This window comes from Pongo pygmaeus, chromosome 13 (assembly GCF_028885625.2).
Source record: "Pongo pygmaeus isolate AG05252 chromosome 13, NHGRI_mPonPyg2-v2.0_pri, whole genome shotgun sequence".
Lineage (NCBI taxonomy): Eukaryota > Metazoa > Chordata > Mammalia > Primates > Hominidae > Pongo > Pongo pygmaeus.
In genome coordinates this window covers 113,769,291-113,787,517 of record NC_072386.2, presented here as the reverse complement: position 1 = coordinate 113,787,517, position 18,227 = coordinate 113,769,291, and the positions used below count along the sequence as shown (strand labels likewise).

Sequence of the window (18,227 nt, the reverse complement as noted above, 5' to 3'; positions counted from 1 at the left end):
TAAACTGAACCTTCATCTGATTTCGTAACTGTGGACATAAGTAGAAAGTGAATAGTTTGACCACTTTGCACATTAAAATAGTTTATATCCTAGAAAGATGTGAAGTTACAAGGGTCAAACTTTCGGAACAAATTTTCTTTTAGGCAAAGTGCCTAAAGAAAAGAGCCTGGAGCTATATCCTTTATATCCTCTGGCACACTCAGGTGTGGTCAAGGCTTCCCCATATTTTGAACTGAGCCATATGGGTAACTAGGAATTGGAGACTAATGCAATAATAAGCTTACCCAGATTTCTTTCTAAATTCAAACTCTCTAGTTCCTTTGGGTTTGGGTTTGGCCATTTGCTTTTAACTATTCAGCTGGCTTCTGGGTCTCCTGACCGCCTCATCCTCTCTGTGACTTAGGTCTGGTCTGTTTATCCAAATACATTTTGGCTCACTAGACTCACTGTACTATGTCTTGTATAACTGCCAAAGCATCTGCCGCTTGGGGCAGATATTTAAATCTGTGTCTTTCTTTTAGACATACAGTAAGTTTCAGATTCTTCAGTAAAGGTTTGCTAGAGCTTGATTTTTCCTTTGAAAATACTTTAATATCTAGCTTCTAAGTTACATTCATGTTTTTCCTTGGTCTTTTTTTCTCTCTTGTTCCTCCCTTTCCTCCTTTAACATTATACTTTCACCTTGTGCCCTCTGAGCCCCCACATCAGAAAGCTCCTCTCTTCCATGTGCCATATAACTGACTTCCAAAGCTGGTGAAATTTGATGCCCCCATTTTTCACATAAAAGATTTGGTTTTTAAATGTTACTGTGATGCAAACCTACTAAAACGATGCTTTATTTTGGCTGTAAGGTAAATATGTCTTTTGGCCTTTGTAAAGCTGTTGCATGTGGGGTAATTTCCCTCTGATCATCTGGTGCTCTTGAATACCTGCTGTTGCTGCTTTGTGATTTCTCCATAGGTTAAATATTAGCATAGGAATAGGAGCAGATTTCAAATCATGCTTGAGTATGCAGAAGTTTGTGAGGCCACAAGAACGTATTAATTACAAATTCAGAAAGTAATTAATCTTTCCAGATTTGCCATGCCAATATTGGCCATAGCCATTAAGAAGTTAAGTAAACGCCTGGCCATGGCTCCAGCTGGAGCTGAGGTCTGCATGGAAAGCTATGCTTTGAACCTTGACAACCCGTTTCTCCTGGAATATGTGATATGCCACATTGAGAACCAATATGGATTTCTACAGTCAATTTAGAACATGATTCAATAGCATTGCTTTTGATTTTCAGAATTCATGGTAGCTCGCTCAATGAAATTGCTTCCTAGATGTAGCCATCCTGATTTTGAGAGTGGAAAATATTATTTATCAAAATATTAAGAGCAATTTCAAAATAGATCTGTGAGCGATTTATGGGCCTCTTGCAAAATGGTATACATGTTGACTGACTGATCTGGAAAAGGTTAATGATAATTACTGTCAGATATTTTTTTACCTGAAATTTTTATTGGAGTATTAAAACTTATTTGGAGTCCTCTCCGTTTCTTTTCTCTGTAGGTTTACCCAAGAGAATGGTTCTGTTACCCGTTATGAAATTTCCAACATATCCTGTTCCCCACTACTCATTCTTTTAGCAAATGACAGAAGCTAATTCTTATTGAACAATACAGTACAATACAGAATGTTAGAGAAAAAGCCTTTTTATCCTGCTTTCTTTGAACACATACTTGATCAAAATTATTTGTAAAGAACATCTTTCCTACTTTTTGATTTTAACAAATGCAAATTTAGTTCTCTAAAACTTGAAAAAAAAAAAAAAACAGTTCTGTGAAAACGGTACCTCATTTCTGGAAAATAACTTATACCAGCCCTTCTGTTCTAGGGAAATAAAAGTCTAGCAGTTCAAAGTTTAAGTTTTAAGAGACGTATCAAATTATGTAAAATTAAATTTGTGAAGGATGTATAGAGTCTCAAACACTGATCACAAATAAACTGCTTTGTTGTAACACAGAGTACTGCCTGGTTCCTGATGCAGTCACTGATTTTTAGTTGATTGATATGTATTTGCCCCAGGGCACTTTAATTTGGGCTGTAGTTATTTTTTTTAATACAATAGAGACTTTCATTTAACTTTAACTTTGTAAATACTGAAGTGTGTAATAAAGCCAATAAAATATGGGTTTGAATATTGTTTTAGCTTATTATTTTTGATATGTTTTGGTATCAAATTACAAGGAATTGAAAACTAATAACTTAGCCCTAGAAGCCCATTCACTTGTAAGCAAACTGCTAAAACAAAGCAAAGGTTATTGTTAGGTTGAGCCAGTCTACTCACTTTGTAAGCCCTTTGTACTCTTGTTGTACAAGGGTATCCCCATGATAAAGGTTCCATTCTGTTATTTGAGCATTGCTTATTAAAATGATGGCACTACCCAGAGATGGGGAAGGAGAATGTGATTATCCTAGTTTATGAATTTCCAAGTTTTTAAAAATAATAAATTAATCAATCAATCACCCTCTCTTGTTCTTGTGGCCTTCTTCACTCTGTAAGATATTGTGTTCACTCCCTGGCTTTTTTCATGCAGATAGAAGATTAGCAATTTTGCTGGGATTCATTGAAGGGTCTCCTTTCCTCTTCAATTACATCAGAATCTAAAGCAGCAACAGGGTCCCCATAAAAACTTGCTCTTCGATTGTCCCAGTTCTTGTTGAGTGCTGCTGTGAAAAGTGACAGGTTTCAGCCATGGGTCAGCATTTCTTTTTAAGACACCTGATGATGCTGGTGGAAATGGATCAGTGGGTAACATTGTGCTGTTCTGTAAAGGGTGCCGACCTAAGTCCTCCACTTGCATTCCTCACCTTGTTTGGAAAGCCAATGATGTTACTAGAAGGTCAATGGTTTCATTAAGGTACTCACCCCCATGAAGGAGCAGCAGTATGGTCCCCTGTCAATATTTATAAGGCACCATGTCTTAAAAATGTCTGTTTTTAGTATGAATTAGCTTTCATTTTCCCTATTCAATTCTGCTTTTGGGAACTTGACAGGGCCCATCCATGAGAATGGGCTTCACAAAATATGGCAAATTTATGTACCAAATTCCTTTGGGACCACTAAATAAAGGTGAAATGGGCAATGTACAACAAATGTTAGTGTCACTTCTCAGATATATATTACACAATGATTAGTTTGTTTCTTCTCCTTGGTCTTTTGTCTTTATTAGTGGTGGGTGATACTTTAATAAAACCTCATCACTTGCTGGAAATACCTGTAACTTACCATTCTCATCCTGGGCATTAGTGGGTAGACATAAACGAGAGGGCCCATTTCAGCTGGGAGTTTTCATGTTTCGTTGATGCGTTTTGCTGACCTATGGATGAAACAGAGCCATCACTGAGAAGAAAAAGCATGGCTGATCGCGTCCAGTCTTTATTAATTAAATCTTTACAGTGGTCCTCATTGTCTTTGGAATACTATTAATTGGCAGCTGCAGCTGTATTGTTATTTGAAATTGGTCATCAAATTTGGATTCCACGTTGGAATCTCTCTAGAGATTTCTCGTTAGAAAATTCTTTTGAAGTAGCTGACTCTGCTTCATAACTCACGCCCTCTGTAATGGTGAAAAGGGAGCTGTGCTGTTTTCCAACATGATGGCAGTCATTTCAAATGGTTTCTACCAAGTCTTTTTTTTTTTTTTTTAATTTTGTTGTTTGTTGGAAGTTACTAACCATGTTGTAAACCTGCCCAGTTGCTGCAAACTTTTACATTTCTCTGCTTTACTTAAAATAATCGAGCTGTCAGTCCTTTGTTAGAAGTGGTAACCATGCAAGTTCAACTGTTTAAATTCTGTAATGAATTAAGTGTCCCCCTACCTGTTGCCCTTCCCACCCTTCCATTTTGTAATGAAAATTCCACTTACAGCTGAAAGAGCAGAGAAATATAAATGAAGCTCTTGGCTTCACCAAATTGCCTGAAATTAACATAAAGTTTTGCTTCTCTGCTCTTTTCTCCACTGTAGGTGGTTTTTTCATTGACAGCCCCTATTGCCAGCCTCTGAGCGTCGCACCATTTATTATTCACTTGGGCCCTCAAGATTTCTTCTCTGACTTCTAGAACCATCAGGTTGTCTGGCTTGAAATGGCAATTTCTATGTCTTGGTCTTAAGAGCAATGTGACACCCTGAGGCTATCCAGCTTTCAGACACACCACTCTGACACCCTCTTTTTGAAAGCAATGACTGATCATTTTAAAGAAGAGCAATACTTTGTTCAAAGCCACGGTGTCTGTTTTAAAACTTTTCCTTTGGAAACCTAGCAATATCTGTACTTAATCCCTTTTTAGCATAGTTTCTTGTCAGGGAGTTTACAGATCAGTGTAGAGCTTAAAATTAGTGTGTGAGCTGTGCTATGTTCTGACAGTTTTTACACTTTTTAGCACATAAATAGTTACATTCCTGACTGCGTCAGTTAGCGTTACTATAATTTCTCAGAGATAGGGGTCCTCCTTGAAGCCATATCCTCTGCATGGGGACTGGCCCCTAGCCAGGGATGTGGCTTGCAGCTTGTGTTTCTTCAGGCTGCAGGAGTACCCCATCTCTTGTGCAAGGTAATTGGTCCAGTAGATTTCCAACATACCTCATGCTGACTAGATGAAGTGCATGGGTGGTGAAGTAAGGAGTTGAGTTTATATAGTTCTGAAGTCGTTTGTAGTCTCTCTCAAATTGTTAGCCAGGGGAACCAACCACTGAGAGATTTTGCTGGTATTGGCCTTTTCTTTTTTTTTTTTTTTAATTTTGTGTGAATGTTTGAAAATCATGAATCAGCCACCGTTATTAATTGAAGAGCTGGGAATACCTCGTTAATGTATTTTTAAAACTGGTGTTGGACCCTCTGTGTATTTCAGGTTAATACTTTTAAGCAGTTTTCAGCACGTTTATCTCACTTTATTCTCGTTCTCCTCGGACCTTCGTAGCCATATCACTTGTATAAAATAGGCTGAGATATAGTGACTGTAAGCTGTGATCTCAGTATACAAAGGTAAGCTCTTTTATTTTCTGATTAAAGAGAAAAATAATTAAGACAACATGCATATATGACAATCATATATGATGTATTTGATCTCTTAGGTCATATGTCATCGCATTACCTTTAAAAATTGTATGGTCTAAATGTAAAATAGTTATTTTTCAACATTTGTTTTAATACCCTTGTAACTGCTTTTTATTCAAGACAGACATTTCACTTACACTAAGTGTGTGTGTGTGTGTGTGTAGAAACTTAGGATATAACATGTATGTAAATTACACACACATACCTGTTTAAATGTAAGAATTCAGTGATAGGAACAGTTCATCTAAGAAGATTTTAATGACAGGGCTCTCTTTTGGCCAAAGCAGTGGAATTTCCTAAGCAGCAAGGTTGGTAACGGTGCTGGTAGGATCCGTATGTGTAAGCTGTTACACAAGCTGAGGATCAAAGTGCCAATTTCTCAAGGAGAGAAACTTCTCCGAGAAATGAAAGTCTCTGATCTGTGTTGTATGCCCTAATACAACAACAGCAAGAAGCCATAGAAAAAAGCAATAGAAAATGAAAAAAACAAAAAACAAAATATTATGGTAACTATGGAAAAGTATATAATTGACCGAGCTAAGTTAATTATTTGCAGAACCAACTTCAGCAAGACTCGGGGTGGTGAATATCGAGTCTGCGGAGACCAAATAGACTTAAAGCAATCCATCTGTCTTTTCCAGGTTAGGCAGCTAGATTATTTATTTCCTACCTTATTCAACTATCGTGGAGTTCATGTAAAGATTTGAGGGTTAGGCAGACATTTTAATAAAGATTTGCTTCATTTAGATGTGTCCCATAAATGCGTTTAATTGTGTTAGATGTTCTGTGCTAAGGCTGTATTTGATATATGTAGATTAAAGTGAATTTCATGTTTCATATTTGTTTCTAAGTAGCAGTTTCTTTTGATTACTCACTTTAAAGTTGCTGGAACAACTCTTGTTTTTTCCCATGCAGAATCTGTATGTACATTTAATGTGGCTTTGGCATCTATAAAAGGTTGTACGAGGTATAGCTGACTAGTACTGAGTGCGATCCAGTCCTCCTGAAACAGCCCAGTGCCTATTAGGTGCCGGGTCCTTTTCTGGGTACAAGTGAACAGAGGCTGTGACCAGTGGAAGCATTTTAATTCTGTCAGTCTTCTTGTTAGAATTGGGCCTATTACAAATATCCTACTTTGGGAACAAGATACTTTGTTAACTGTGGCAAAAAGAATATTAGCTCCGTTATTAGTTTAATTATAAACTATTTAATAATGTAGGCCCTCTGACATCACCCAAATAGGCATCACTTGGAAATTCACTCATTTAAAATATTTCCCTGGCAGTTCTGAGAGCCTGAAACCTACTCTGGTTTATGTTCGTGGACCTCTGTCCAATAAGTGAACGTAATGAAATGAATTCATAACAAATACTCCGGTCCTTTCCAAGTAGTTTTTATAGTAGAACAAAGGACAAAGTGGTTAATTTAAACACTGAGCACATTTTTTTTAATGACAAATGAGAAAGTTTCACCCTTATAATCAATCATTCACCATAATTTCCCTGTTTCCTAGATTTCATTAATAACTGGAGGGAAATCTTCAGTAGTGAGTTAGAGGAAAGAACTAAGGAGATCCCCCCTGCCTTCCCCGCCCCCACCCCAGCAATTAGATTTCAAGCAATCCAGAGCCCGGTACACCAGGGTCATTAAGAGCAGTTAAAGCTGAAAACAACCTGCTCTGTGGATGGTCTTCCCCTAATTCTCATTCATCTTATGCCAGTGCCTCCTGAGAGAGGGTGAGGGCTATCTCTGAATCATCCAGAATGAGAAAGGTTCTGTGTATTCAAACTAATTCTCTATACGGTCTGACGCCATGCGGTGCAGTGACCACAGGTTCCTCAGTGTTATTAGGAGTCTTGGAAAGGAGACGGGTGGTAAATGGGTAACAACAGCAGAGCCAAGAAACTACTGCTGAGGTGGGTTTCAATATTGATGTGTTTCTCTCTAGCCCTTATTTACAGAGCACAGAGCTAGTACTTATATAAGAATGAGTCCCTTCCTTAATAGCCTCTTCCCGAAAGACTGTTTTAAGTCAAGAATTCCAGTTGAGTTGGTTGTAAGAATAGATATCCTTTCCCACATTATCATTTTAGGTAGGAACTAACAGATTCCATTGATGCTTTGAAGCAGCGATCTTTGGAGGTTTTTAAAAATAGTACCATAATGCAAATTAGGTTATGTAAGCTTTACAGCACAGCTAGAAATAGAGACTAGAAACCATGCGGGAATCTGGGCCAAAGAATTTCTCTCCTTCCAGCACATTCCCATGGGGCTCAGGAATTAGATGAGTTAATACACATAATATGTTTTGAACAGTACCTGGTGCAGAGTATGTACTCAGTGAATGTTGAGTGTTCTTAACCATGGTTGGCCGAGGTGAGGATGAACGTGAGGAGGGCAAGGCTCTGCCAACGGGTGTTGGAGAGGCAGGTGCATGGCCTGCTCAGGGTGGAGCTGTGTCGGTTCCTTGGTGCTGATAGGCTTCGGCTGCTGCCAGGCTTTGGGAGAGGACTCCTGGTATCTAGGGGTTAGACAAGAAACACACCCCAAAGACGTGGTGAGAGCTAGTGTGGTGGCATTGCTGCAGATCCAAGCTGAAGGAAGTTGCTCGTGTGTCTGTTACAGTAGTTAAATTACCAGCCAATCTGCCGCCAAGGGTTTGTAAATACTTGTTTTTTTGGGGGGGGCGGGGGTTGGGGGATTTAAGGGTGCTTAGAACTTCATAAGGGCTGATCTTAGAATATCTACCTGCTGAGTCCAAGTGTCCAACCAGTGCATTAATAATTTTTTGAAAAGGTGTTTGGTTACAACTGCCTCTGGAATCTAACCTTCAGGGCTTACCAGTGTTTAGTAGGTAGAAAGCAAGTTCCTTTAAAGCACAGAAAGGAAAGGAGGAAACTGATTGGTGTGCTTAAAAGGCTGTCAACTAGGATGCTTCTCTGAAAAGCAGTCCTATAGCTTGTCTCTTCTAGTTTGCTTTGATACTTTGGGGGGAAAAATCTGCACTCGTCACCATATGAGGCCTCCCTTCTGCCTATTAGTCTTAGAGAAAACATATCTGCCCATCTATTCATCTTTCTTTTTGTCTATCCATTTACTGTCTGGACACAGTTGGAAGTTGCTTTTTTTCGATAAGAGGAAAATGGGTACATGATGAAATTGATGTTTTTGGATTAAATAGAGGGTGCACGTCTTATCTTCCATTCCTTTGTGTGTCTACAAAGACTTCAGGAGCCTCTGCAGGAAGGTGGTCAGATGCATCCTTGGCTGTTGGTAAGAGGTGAGCTAAGTGGGGAACATAGATTGGAGCCCTCAGATGCTCCAAGTTTATAAAAACTGTGTGTAGACAAGGACTGAGTGTTACCTTTAAGGAGGCATATAAGATTTGCCTTGTAGTCAGGAGGTTTTTCTTAAATCTAAGAAATACTTGTTTAGCTAATGTCCTGGCAAAAGTTAGTACATTCCCCCCAGGGGAGGCTGTTTGGTGGAGTCTTTGCCTCGTTCAGCCAGCATTGAGCGAGGACTTCTTTTTTTGCCTTGACTGATCAGTTGTTAACATTCTAATGACTTGCTCCTTCTGAGGAGGGTCTTGGTCTCTCTTGGCAGAACTTTGCCATTTCTGCAAATGAACTGTGCCATCCTGCTGGGGGCAGGGTGAAGATAGCCACCGTTTGCCCAGGCACTTTCAGCACTGGACAGAAGGTCGCTGCATTCAGGTGTCTGCTAAATGCCCCAAGTAATGAGGTGAACAGCAGCCCTCAGTTTAGGTCATTTGGGGCAGCAGTGGATCGAAGGAGTAGGAAGGGAAGGGGAAGGAGACATGCCACCATTTGCATCTTGTGTGCCAAGCACTTGGACATTCTTCTGAATTCTCCAACTACCTTCCTGGAAGTAGTAGTATCCTTAGTTTACAAAAGAAACTGATGCTCCAAGTTAAGTGCTAGAACCATTAATGGAACCTAGCTCTGTTCTAAAGCCTCTTTGTATTCCATCCTGCTATGGATTAAAAGGCTGGGGCTGACAGGATGGGCTTTGCTGGTAGCTAGGCCCTCTGACTTGAGGTGACTCCAGATCAGATAACCTGGCCTAAAATAGGGCTCTTTTCATTTAAATTGGTTGTGAAGAACGATTTAACATACTGGAAGGACAGACTGAACGGCTGCATTGCATCTGTATCAACAGAGGAAGCATTTTTATCTAAAGCTTGTTTTTCTCTGAATTTCAGTGAAATCTGAGGTGTGCGTTTTCACTTAGCTTATATTTTCCGAGTGCATGTTCTCTGCCTGGCCTGAGATAGGTCATGAGGTTGTCTTCAACAATTTAAGCCAGACTCTGAAGGCAGGCTGGTAAGGCTTTGGCTCAGTGGGTACAAGGAAGAGGAGCACAGAGGGGCAGCAGCCCAGGTCTGAGGTGTAAGTGCAAGGGGGTGTCCCTGGACAGGTACTCAGTAGAGATGGGTGGTGGCAGACTGCAGAGGTCAGTGGTCATTGCCAGGAGTTTCCCTTGGAGTGGGCCTCAGGGCAGACTGCCAGCCTGGAGTTTGCTGTCTTCCCTCCAAGTTGGACCCGTGTATGGTAAGCCCTGCTTGGATGGCTTTGGGGTCTCTAAATTGCTGCCTGTGAACCACCCTGCTGAGCGTGTTGGATTCTTCTGCTGCTGTAACCACTTTACCAGCTCCTGGGCTAATGAATGACAGCTGGGTCTCTGCTCAGGCGTGGGTGGGTGCGGGGATGGCTGCGGGATCCTTTTCAGGACAAGGTATTCCTCATCCACCCCAAGACATCCTCTTTCTTGGCACTTGGCAATGTTTCTGCGCACCCTGCTGTAATCCTGGAGGGGGCAGGGAAAAGGAACCTTTGAATCCCAGGCTGTCATGTTCTAGAGCATGACTGTGTGCGGGAGAATGAGCGCCTGGCATTTGTAGAACACAGTCCTCTCTGAGGCCCTTTCCCGTTTGTCATTTCATGACTTGCTGTACTGGTGGCCCTTGGAGAAGCAGCAGTGCATAGATTGTTGTTCCCACCCTGCAGACAGGGAGAGTAGAGCCCAGAGATCTCTCCAAGCCACACTGCTTATTTGTGGCAAAGCATTGCGGCCCCTAACAAGTTTTTAACCACCGGAAGAAATAACATTTCTTAAGACTGTTTTTAGAGGTAACAGCAGGCCTTTCTGAGGAATTAGTTTTGAATTTCACCACAACTGGAATTAGAAATTTTCTCCTTTTACAGATGAGGAAATAGATGCTTAGATAAGGTGACTTGCCCCAAATTATAGTGCGGTGAGTGGTGGCGCTCACCCAGTCTGAGGCCATGCTGTGTGCAGGTGGTTTGCGTCGCTAGTGTGGACCAATGTCTGTTCTGTCTTCCAAGCCCACTTGGCAGCAGTGGCTTCTCTCTCTGTGATGTGTTCTGCTCACCTTTCCTCTAGGCTTCTGGGCTATCCCCTGTACGCCTTGAAACCAAGCAAAAACCAACCCACATCTCCCTGATCCTTCCTCAGCCTCCTAAAATCCAGACTTTCTGGGCTCGTTCTTTTTCTGGTTCCTTTGTTAGTGTGCTACTGGGCCAGGTGACCAACTGGTCAGCCCTGGGCCAGGCAGCCTGTTTTTTTGTTTTGTTTTGTTTTTGCCAGCTACACAGTTAGGGTTAATTTCTACAGATCATCATTTTATACTGTAACTGAACCCTATAATAAAGTGCAAATTCAGTAATTGCTACTTGGAGAGCTCCTCAGGGGTGGGAAGGAGGACAGGGGATGTGCTGTTGGAAGTATGTGTTTTATGTTCAGCCTCATCCACACTTTGGTTTTTGGCCACATCCTCCGTTCCTGGCTCGGCCTTCAAACATGTGCTCTAACCCATGGGATCACCGTCACAGTAACACATTTTCCAGAGCAATCAGGTGTTGGGATCCCCTTGGATTCTTCCATCATGAGACTTCTCGGAAGTCTCAGCTTTCTAAAAATCCCTCATTCCTGCAGAGGCTACGTTAAAGGAATATGGTAGCCATCATCTGGGAGGTAAAAAACCTGTGGAAATTGGCACCTGGGGAACTCAGGAAAGCTGAAAGCACCTTGAAATGAGATGGAAGGACCAGAAGGTTAAGGCTGGTGAAGAGGAGACCTGGAGAGAACGTGGGCACTCCTGCCAGGTATTTTTAAGGGATTATATTTATTTGTTGTATGTGGTTCCAAAGGGTAAAAGACAATTATGGGAAGCCAGTGGGGCAATTTGAGCTAAAATACACCTCCTGCGATGACAGACGCAGCCTTGAGAGAGCAGCTGAGGTGCGACATGAGCTCCCTGTAACCGGCATGTTCAAGCAAGAAGCCGGTTGTGTGGACGGCAAAGAGGAAATGCTTGGAATGTCAGTTTGGACGAACTCTGATGTGACTGGTGATGCTGCCAAGACCATGTCTCCCTTCTTGGGCATGTAGATTTATTGAGAAAAAACATTCACTGTCACCTACCGCTTCTTACCAGGCTCTGTGTTGGGGGAGCAGTTGGAGAAAATGTCAGAATTTGCAGCTTAGACAACTGAGTAGAAGGTGAAATCATTGACTCAGATGGAGAGTACAGGGAGGGGAAGAAAGAGGCACAGAGGATTTGAACAGAATGAGAGTCCTCCTCTGTGCAGGGAGAAAGGCTTCAGTGGGTCTCCCCCTCCCTGCTAGGGATCCTCCTTGCCAGCCCTGGGCTGGGGGCTGGCAGGCCCATTCCCAGGTCTCTCGCCGAGGGCAGGAGAGGAGCCAGGCCTCAGGAGAGAAGTGCTTACTGAGTAATTTACCAAAAGCTATATAGGCTTCCCACTGAGCCAGATGGGATCCCCAGGAGGGGAGTCAGAGGCGGGCCTGGCATGCATGCACAGAGAGAGTGCACCCACTTGGGGAGCGTGAAGGGCCTTGCCATGGGACCTGAGATGATTAGCAGAGTCAAGTGGCAGGTGGGACACACAGTCTGCAGTCACTTCTTGAAAGGCCCTGGGTGGTGTGTCCTTCAGTGATGACCATTGTCCACGATAGTGAGTTCCAGAGGGTCGACTGGGACAGTTGGGTAGCCAAGGACCAGAGTCAGGAGGGAGAGCTGATGAGCAAGAGGCTGTTGCCATCGGCCAGGCAAGGCGTGAGGGAGGCCGATGGAGCGCAGCAGCAGAGGGATGGAGAGGCAGGAATGGCATCTCTTCACAGGCCAGGCTCCTCTGCCGGATTGGGTAGGGACGGGAAGATGATGGCCCCCAACCCTGGGCCAAGGAACAACAGCACCCATCCGGGGGCGGGAGACCTGCTGGAGTACTTCTCCTGGACCACGGCTCAGTGGGCAGTAGAGGGAACAATGGTGTTTCTGACCAGGATGGGGGAAGGCAGGGGAATGGAGGAAGATACTGGCAGGGTACAGAGCTGGTAGAATGGAGCGAGGGCCATCTCCACCGGGCTAGGAAATGGGGCTTTGGTGGGCCACACTCCATTGTGCTGGAGCACTCTGGCATCTCCATTGGCAGTGGGGAGGGGCTTGTGACCTATCAGCATCTTCACCCTTTCCGAGTTTCCGCCGGGCTGGGCTCTCCAGCCAGGAGTCACAGGTACCAGGTGGTTGTTCATGCTGAGGCCTTTTGCTTGGCAAAACATTAATCCATTTGTGTTCATTTTTAACCTAAGCAAGGGTTGGAACTTGTTGGATTCAGCATCTGTGGAACACAGTCTGTAGCCCATGGGAAGGCGTGGACATTCTTTCCCAAGTTCTTGAAGGACGGAAAGGACCATGAACTTGTGAGGTGACCGGAGGATTGGTTTTGGGTGTCAGTTTTGTGTCTGTCCCAGTGCTGCCACTTTTGCTTCGAAGTGGACAGGGAGAGCTGAAGGCCAGCATGGGTTTCTGCACCTGTTTCCTACAGCTCTGCTGGGGACTGTGGCTCAGGTGGCAGCTGTGGACACGGATCCAGTCAGCCTTTGGGTGGCCAGAGCTCCAGGGCCAGGTGTCTCTTAGCTGCAAGCAGCCTTCACTGTTAATCAACAGGCTACACAAATCTCACCTCTAAAGAGGTGAAATGTGAAAATATATGGGAAGCACCGCCTTAGCCCTGTGTCCACAGATCCTTTCTGTAAAGGGCCAGATAGCATTTCAGGCTTTATGGACCATGTGGTCTCTGCCACAACTGCTCAGCTCTGCCACTGTAGCACAAAAGCAGCTAGAGACTGCGTAAATAGACAGCATGGCTGTGTTCTGATAAAGCTTCACTTACAAATACACAGGGCTGTAGTTTGCCAACCCCTGCAAAGTAGGGAGTATTTTGCCAAAGTTGGCTGTATTTCACCAACCCCTTAGACTGTAGAGATGACTTACCCTTTGGCTTAATCATGACTGGAAACTTCCTTCCCCTCTGCTGCCTGGACCCATCGACCTCCCCACAAAGGCTTCCTGAGCATCTCCGCCGTGTGAGCACTGGCTCAACGCACAGGACGATGTCGTTCCTGCCCATATGGAACTTAGGTTTTGAGTGGCACATGGGGCATTGAAAGAGGAGAGCAGGTGGCTAAAGAGCATCATACAGAAAGAACAGGGCTCAGGGAAGTCCCAGGTGGTAGAATCTCAAAGAGAAGGGCTGAGGGTGAATCAGGAAAGCCCTGAAGGCAGGCAGCTCTGGAGTCGGGTTTAGACAAGGAGGCTGCAGTTCTCCAAGGAAGGGAAACAGGACCAGATGATGGATGAGATTGTGTCGAACAGTGAGGAGGCCTGCATAGTCACACAGGCGCATGGGGTCTGCTCGTAAAGGACCAGGAGGGCCAGGCTCAGGATTGTGGACTGGATTCTCTGGGCAGTAGGGAGCCATTGGACAGTTGTGCTCAGGAGGGTAATGTGATCACAAATGCTTATTAGAAATGTCACTGGCTATGGAGGACCATGTCTGTGGTTATAAGTTACGCCTTCAGTTTAGTCTGGATTTTTTGGTCAAGGTACTTTTGGTATTAGAGTGGGGAAGAGAGGCCCAGAGAGTTGGACAGGTTTTCTGACCACTGGCTTATAGTCAGTGAGCGCCCCACCTTTATTTTGACATGACAGAGCTTGACAGAATCTTCCTTCTTCAGGCTTTTTCTTTCCTGCTATCCTAAAGATTCACGTACAAGGGCAGGATAAATGAAACATTCTGTCTCCAGTCTAAGTTCAGCTTGGGGCCTCACAATATGAAGGTAAAGGGGCGGGGACGGACTGCCCCTTGCTTCAGAATCAAGTCACATGGCGGGAATGCTCTATGGAGCAGATTGCTTCCTTTGTACATGCCCTAGGCCCATGTTCAGCAGGCCTCAGAGAAGCAGAGATGCTGGCCTCTCATCTCCAGAGGTTGCCAGCTACTAAGGGAGGTGGAATCGACTACCCCTGGGGGTGGACTGCTCTGGGCCGGGCCTGACATCAGGCGTAGGGGACTGAGGTGAATCAGACATGGTGGCTGCATTGAGGAATGCTCAGTGTCGTTGGGGTGATAAAAAAACCCACGGCTGTTTGTAGCGCTTTCTGCTGAGCATGGTCTTTCCTGTCAGAGGGGTTTCTAGGCACGCTGAAGGGAGCTGCTATTCAGAGCATCGGAGAGGTGCCAGGGACGTGAGCTGCTGCCAGTTTGACATGAACAGAAGCTGGGAGTAGCTACTGTTGCTGTGCGTTGATAGGAGCACAGTGTCCACTGTGAAGGGGCGGGTAGGGCTGGAGAAAGATAGCCTAATACAAGCGCCTCCACAGGTGCTGATTCAGTGAAGCCCCAACAGCCCCGCGGGGTAGGTGATGATCACATGCAGCTCGGAGAAGAGAAGGCACTTGCCCCTCTGCCTGAGCTGGGAGGTGGTGGCCAGCTCCACACAGGGCTGTCCCAGGATGCTGACGAGGTGGGACCAGCCACAGGCTGGCAGCGCTGCACCGTGACCCCCCTTTCACAGGGCCCAGCCTTGTTTCTGGCCTTCTGGGACTGAGTCAGGAGGTGAGGGCATGTTGCTGCCCCAGCACAGTCGGGCCAGGTGTGGAGAAAGGCAGGAGGGAGGTGTGCTGTGCTCTGAGCAGCCTGGCAGGCCCTGGAGAGGCAGGAAGCCACTGCAAACTTCGGAAACTGGGTGCTGCTTCCTCTCAGTGAAGTTGTGTTTTGCTAACCTCTGATAATCAGGTGAGGGATACAGAAGGAAGAGTTGCCCCTGGGTGGCTGCTGTCTTTAGACTTGTCGGGCTCCCTCTGGTACAGAAGTGCCTCTCGGATTTTGCTGCCTGGTCTTCTCTCTTATGGACATGGAGTGGCTCTCAGGCTCTTATGGTACAGCTCTAAGAAGGAACACTTGTTGCATTTTCTAGTGAAGTTTCTGGGTTTATGGAAGGGAAACTGACAAACTGGAGCCGGCACAGATGGACATTGGGTAAAGAGAATGCAACCTGTCCCTGGCTGCAGTGCCAGGTGTGGCCTTTCACGTGGCAGCAAGTCACGTGCTGTGGCTCCAGCTTCATAGGAAGGCTCTTGTCTGTCAAGCAGTGGAGTTACAGACAAGAGCCTTGCTCAGGCCAGCCCTGCCCCTGCCTACAGGCACAGGTGCTTTGCCATCTGTCCCGTTTTCCTGCTTAGGGAACCAAGATGGTCAGAAAGTTTCTTGACTCTAACCTAAATATTTCTGCCGCTTTTGCGAGTCAGACTTTTTCTTTTCATTGTTCATGGAAATGGATCAAGAATAGGAGTAGGAGTTTTAGATAGCTAGGGAGGTGGTGAGAAGTTCCTTCTCCACCTATAATTTACAAGTCGTGTTTTAGGGTTCCAGCCTCTTTCCTCTGTTCTGGGTATCTCGTGCTCTCCACCCTTTAGGGATTTTGGTGTGGTGGGTCAGTGGCAAGACACTCGATCCAGGCAAGACACACGCATTTCCGAGGCACTTTCATGTCACTTACCAAGCCTCCTTGTGTGCAGGTATCACTTCACTGGCTCCCTCAGGCTGCAGCCCTGACCCCCAAGGTAGTGATGGCAGCTGGTGCATGAGGTATGATTTGGAAGTAGCCAGGCAAGCCCTGGTTGCAAAAAATACCTCTTCTATCCCGACAGCAGGCCAGAGGCGCTGCCATTAGACGCATCCCTCTACCTACCCCCGATCACTTTTCATGGTCAGGCCGGCCTTGCACAATCAGGTTCTGTTCACTCCGCACCCCCATTTCTTAGATGGGGTACTGAGCACTGCTTTTCCCTTAGCTTACTTCATGTGGCAGCTTCTCAGGGATGGGACCTACCATGGCTGTGGGAGATGCTTCGCTACTACTTACTACCTTTCCGAGGGAGGAGGTCTCATTTTTAGAAACGTTACTGGGGAGCCAAATTGTAGGCATCCGACCAGAGGGCCTCGCTCTCTTCATCTCCCAGGAATCAAGGGTAGCTCTGGCTCTCTGAGGAGCTGTCTCCAGCCTCCAGGTGGACGTCCTTTCCAGCATACCAGGGCTTATGGAGGCAAAATGAAAGCTGGTCCACGTGGGAACTCCCTGCTGTTGTCCTTTCCTTGGGCAGACACCATATACTTTTCAGCTCCTAGCAGTGTTTACCCTGTTTTCCCCAAAGCATCCTTGGACTCAGGCCTTTCATCCTGGACCCATCTGTCTGGCCTGTTGTGCTGAGCCTTTGGTCTAAGTGGTTGGTTGGTCCCAGCCACTTCTTCAAAAGGTTTCCTGAGGTAACCATAAATTAGGGCAATTGTACTTCCAGGAACAGTGAGGCTGATGGGCCTGTTCCCAAGGGTGCTTTGGCAGGGGGTGCTGGGGAAGGGGCTGGCCTAGGGCCAGGTTCATCATACCATTAGCCCTACAGCCCCATGCCTTTGTGTCCTGGTTTACCCGCTGTGTAGTGGTCCTGCAGGAGTGGAGCCTGTAGGACTTGCTTCTCACCGGCTCCAAGCAGAACTCTGGGAAGGTGGGAGGTGCAGCCAGTCTAGACCTGAAGCCCTCACACTAAGGACTAAGGTAGGCCTGCTCAGCCTTAGCCCTTCGTCAGCCCCAAGGGTGGGGGAGGCAGGAGGAGGCTGAGCGTAGTCATGGATAGAAACCTTTCCCTACTGCACGGTTACACACATGGCATTGGACTCCTGGCTGTAGCTCACTCGGGTCTACTGAAAACCAAGTTAGTTTTTAGAAATCTATTTAAAATATCTATCATGTATCTATTTACTGTGTTTTTCTGAATACGCAAGTGTAAATAGTATAATTTGCAGTGCAAAGTCCTTGGCAATAACTTTGTGTGTTATGTTTAAAAACACTGGAAACCGCGACCACCATGGACTGCCCTTCCCCTCTGAGGCAATTATTACATGTAGGACTCTGAACTTTAAACCTTCAGCGTGACTGAAGCAGCAGCCTGCACATGTGGATGGTCATCAGTGCCTCGCCCAGAGATGCCTGGCCTTCATCCAAAGGGACCCTGCTGTCACAAGTCCTCCAGGCAGCACCCGCACTGTGGCTCCTTCGCACTGAGTTTGTTGGACTCTGCCATAGACTGACCCTCTTGTCTGGCTGCTGCAGTTTGTCTGTAATGCCCTGACATGTTGCATTTTCCCCATTTGGATAAATAAAAACAAATGCTTCTGTCACACACAGTAATGGACTGTTCTGTGCAGGACCCACTGATAAAATGAAGGATACAGCTTTGGTGAAAGGTTCAAGTGCAGGCTCCCTTTTCCTGGCCCTTAAGGCTCTAATCTAGTTCAGTACATGTTACAGGTTCTTCCCTTCATGCAAAGGGATGGAGGGGCCGAGGACATTTGAAGGGGGGTGGATGGCTCCTGATAATGGACAGTGATTTGGGTGGGGCCAGGGCCTAATTCATGATCCCGTTATGGTCCTTAAAACCCTGCCTCTCTGTGGTGTGAAGTTTCCTCAACATGAAACATGAACCTGGCAGCCTGGCACAGTGAGTGGTAAGTGATGTCATGTTGAGTGAGTGCTGACCTCTTAATCGTCACACCTGTTCCCGGGGGCAGTAATACCCAGACGATACAGATTGGAAACCGAGGCTCAGGGTTAAAGGACCCTGCCCAATGGTGTCGACCTTCTAGAGGGCGGCAGCAATTGGAACCCAAAGCTGAGGCTCTTCTTCCTGCTGCCTGGTCCTCTGCAAGGCTTCTGCAGTTGAG

The 18,227-nt window shown here is 45.5% G+C and overlaps 1 protein-coding gene across 7 annotated transcripts in view; it reads left to right on the top strand.

Annotated features, from left to right (window-relative positions):
* Window positions 1-17,690, top strand: part of STRBP (spermatid perinuclear RNA binding protein) — a 159,020-nt gene extending 141,330 nt beyond the window's left edge. For 2 of the 7 annotated variants that reach the window (XM_054502518.2, XM_063649922.1), the window contains one exon: window positions 1,555-2,511. In XM_054502518.2, the coding sequence (XP_054358493.1) occupies window positions 1,555-1,631 (77 nt within the window). In that variant the 3' untranslated portion in view covers window positions 1,632-2,511. Of the gene's footprint in view, window positions 1-1,554 lie in introns of all 7 variants that reach the window. The other 5 variants (XR_010123368.1, XR_008504701.2, XR_010123367.1 and 2 more) reach the window with 5 other exon arrangements.
* Window positions 17,691-18,227: the final 537 nt, after the last annotated feature.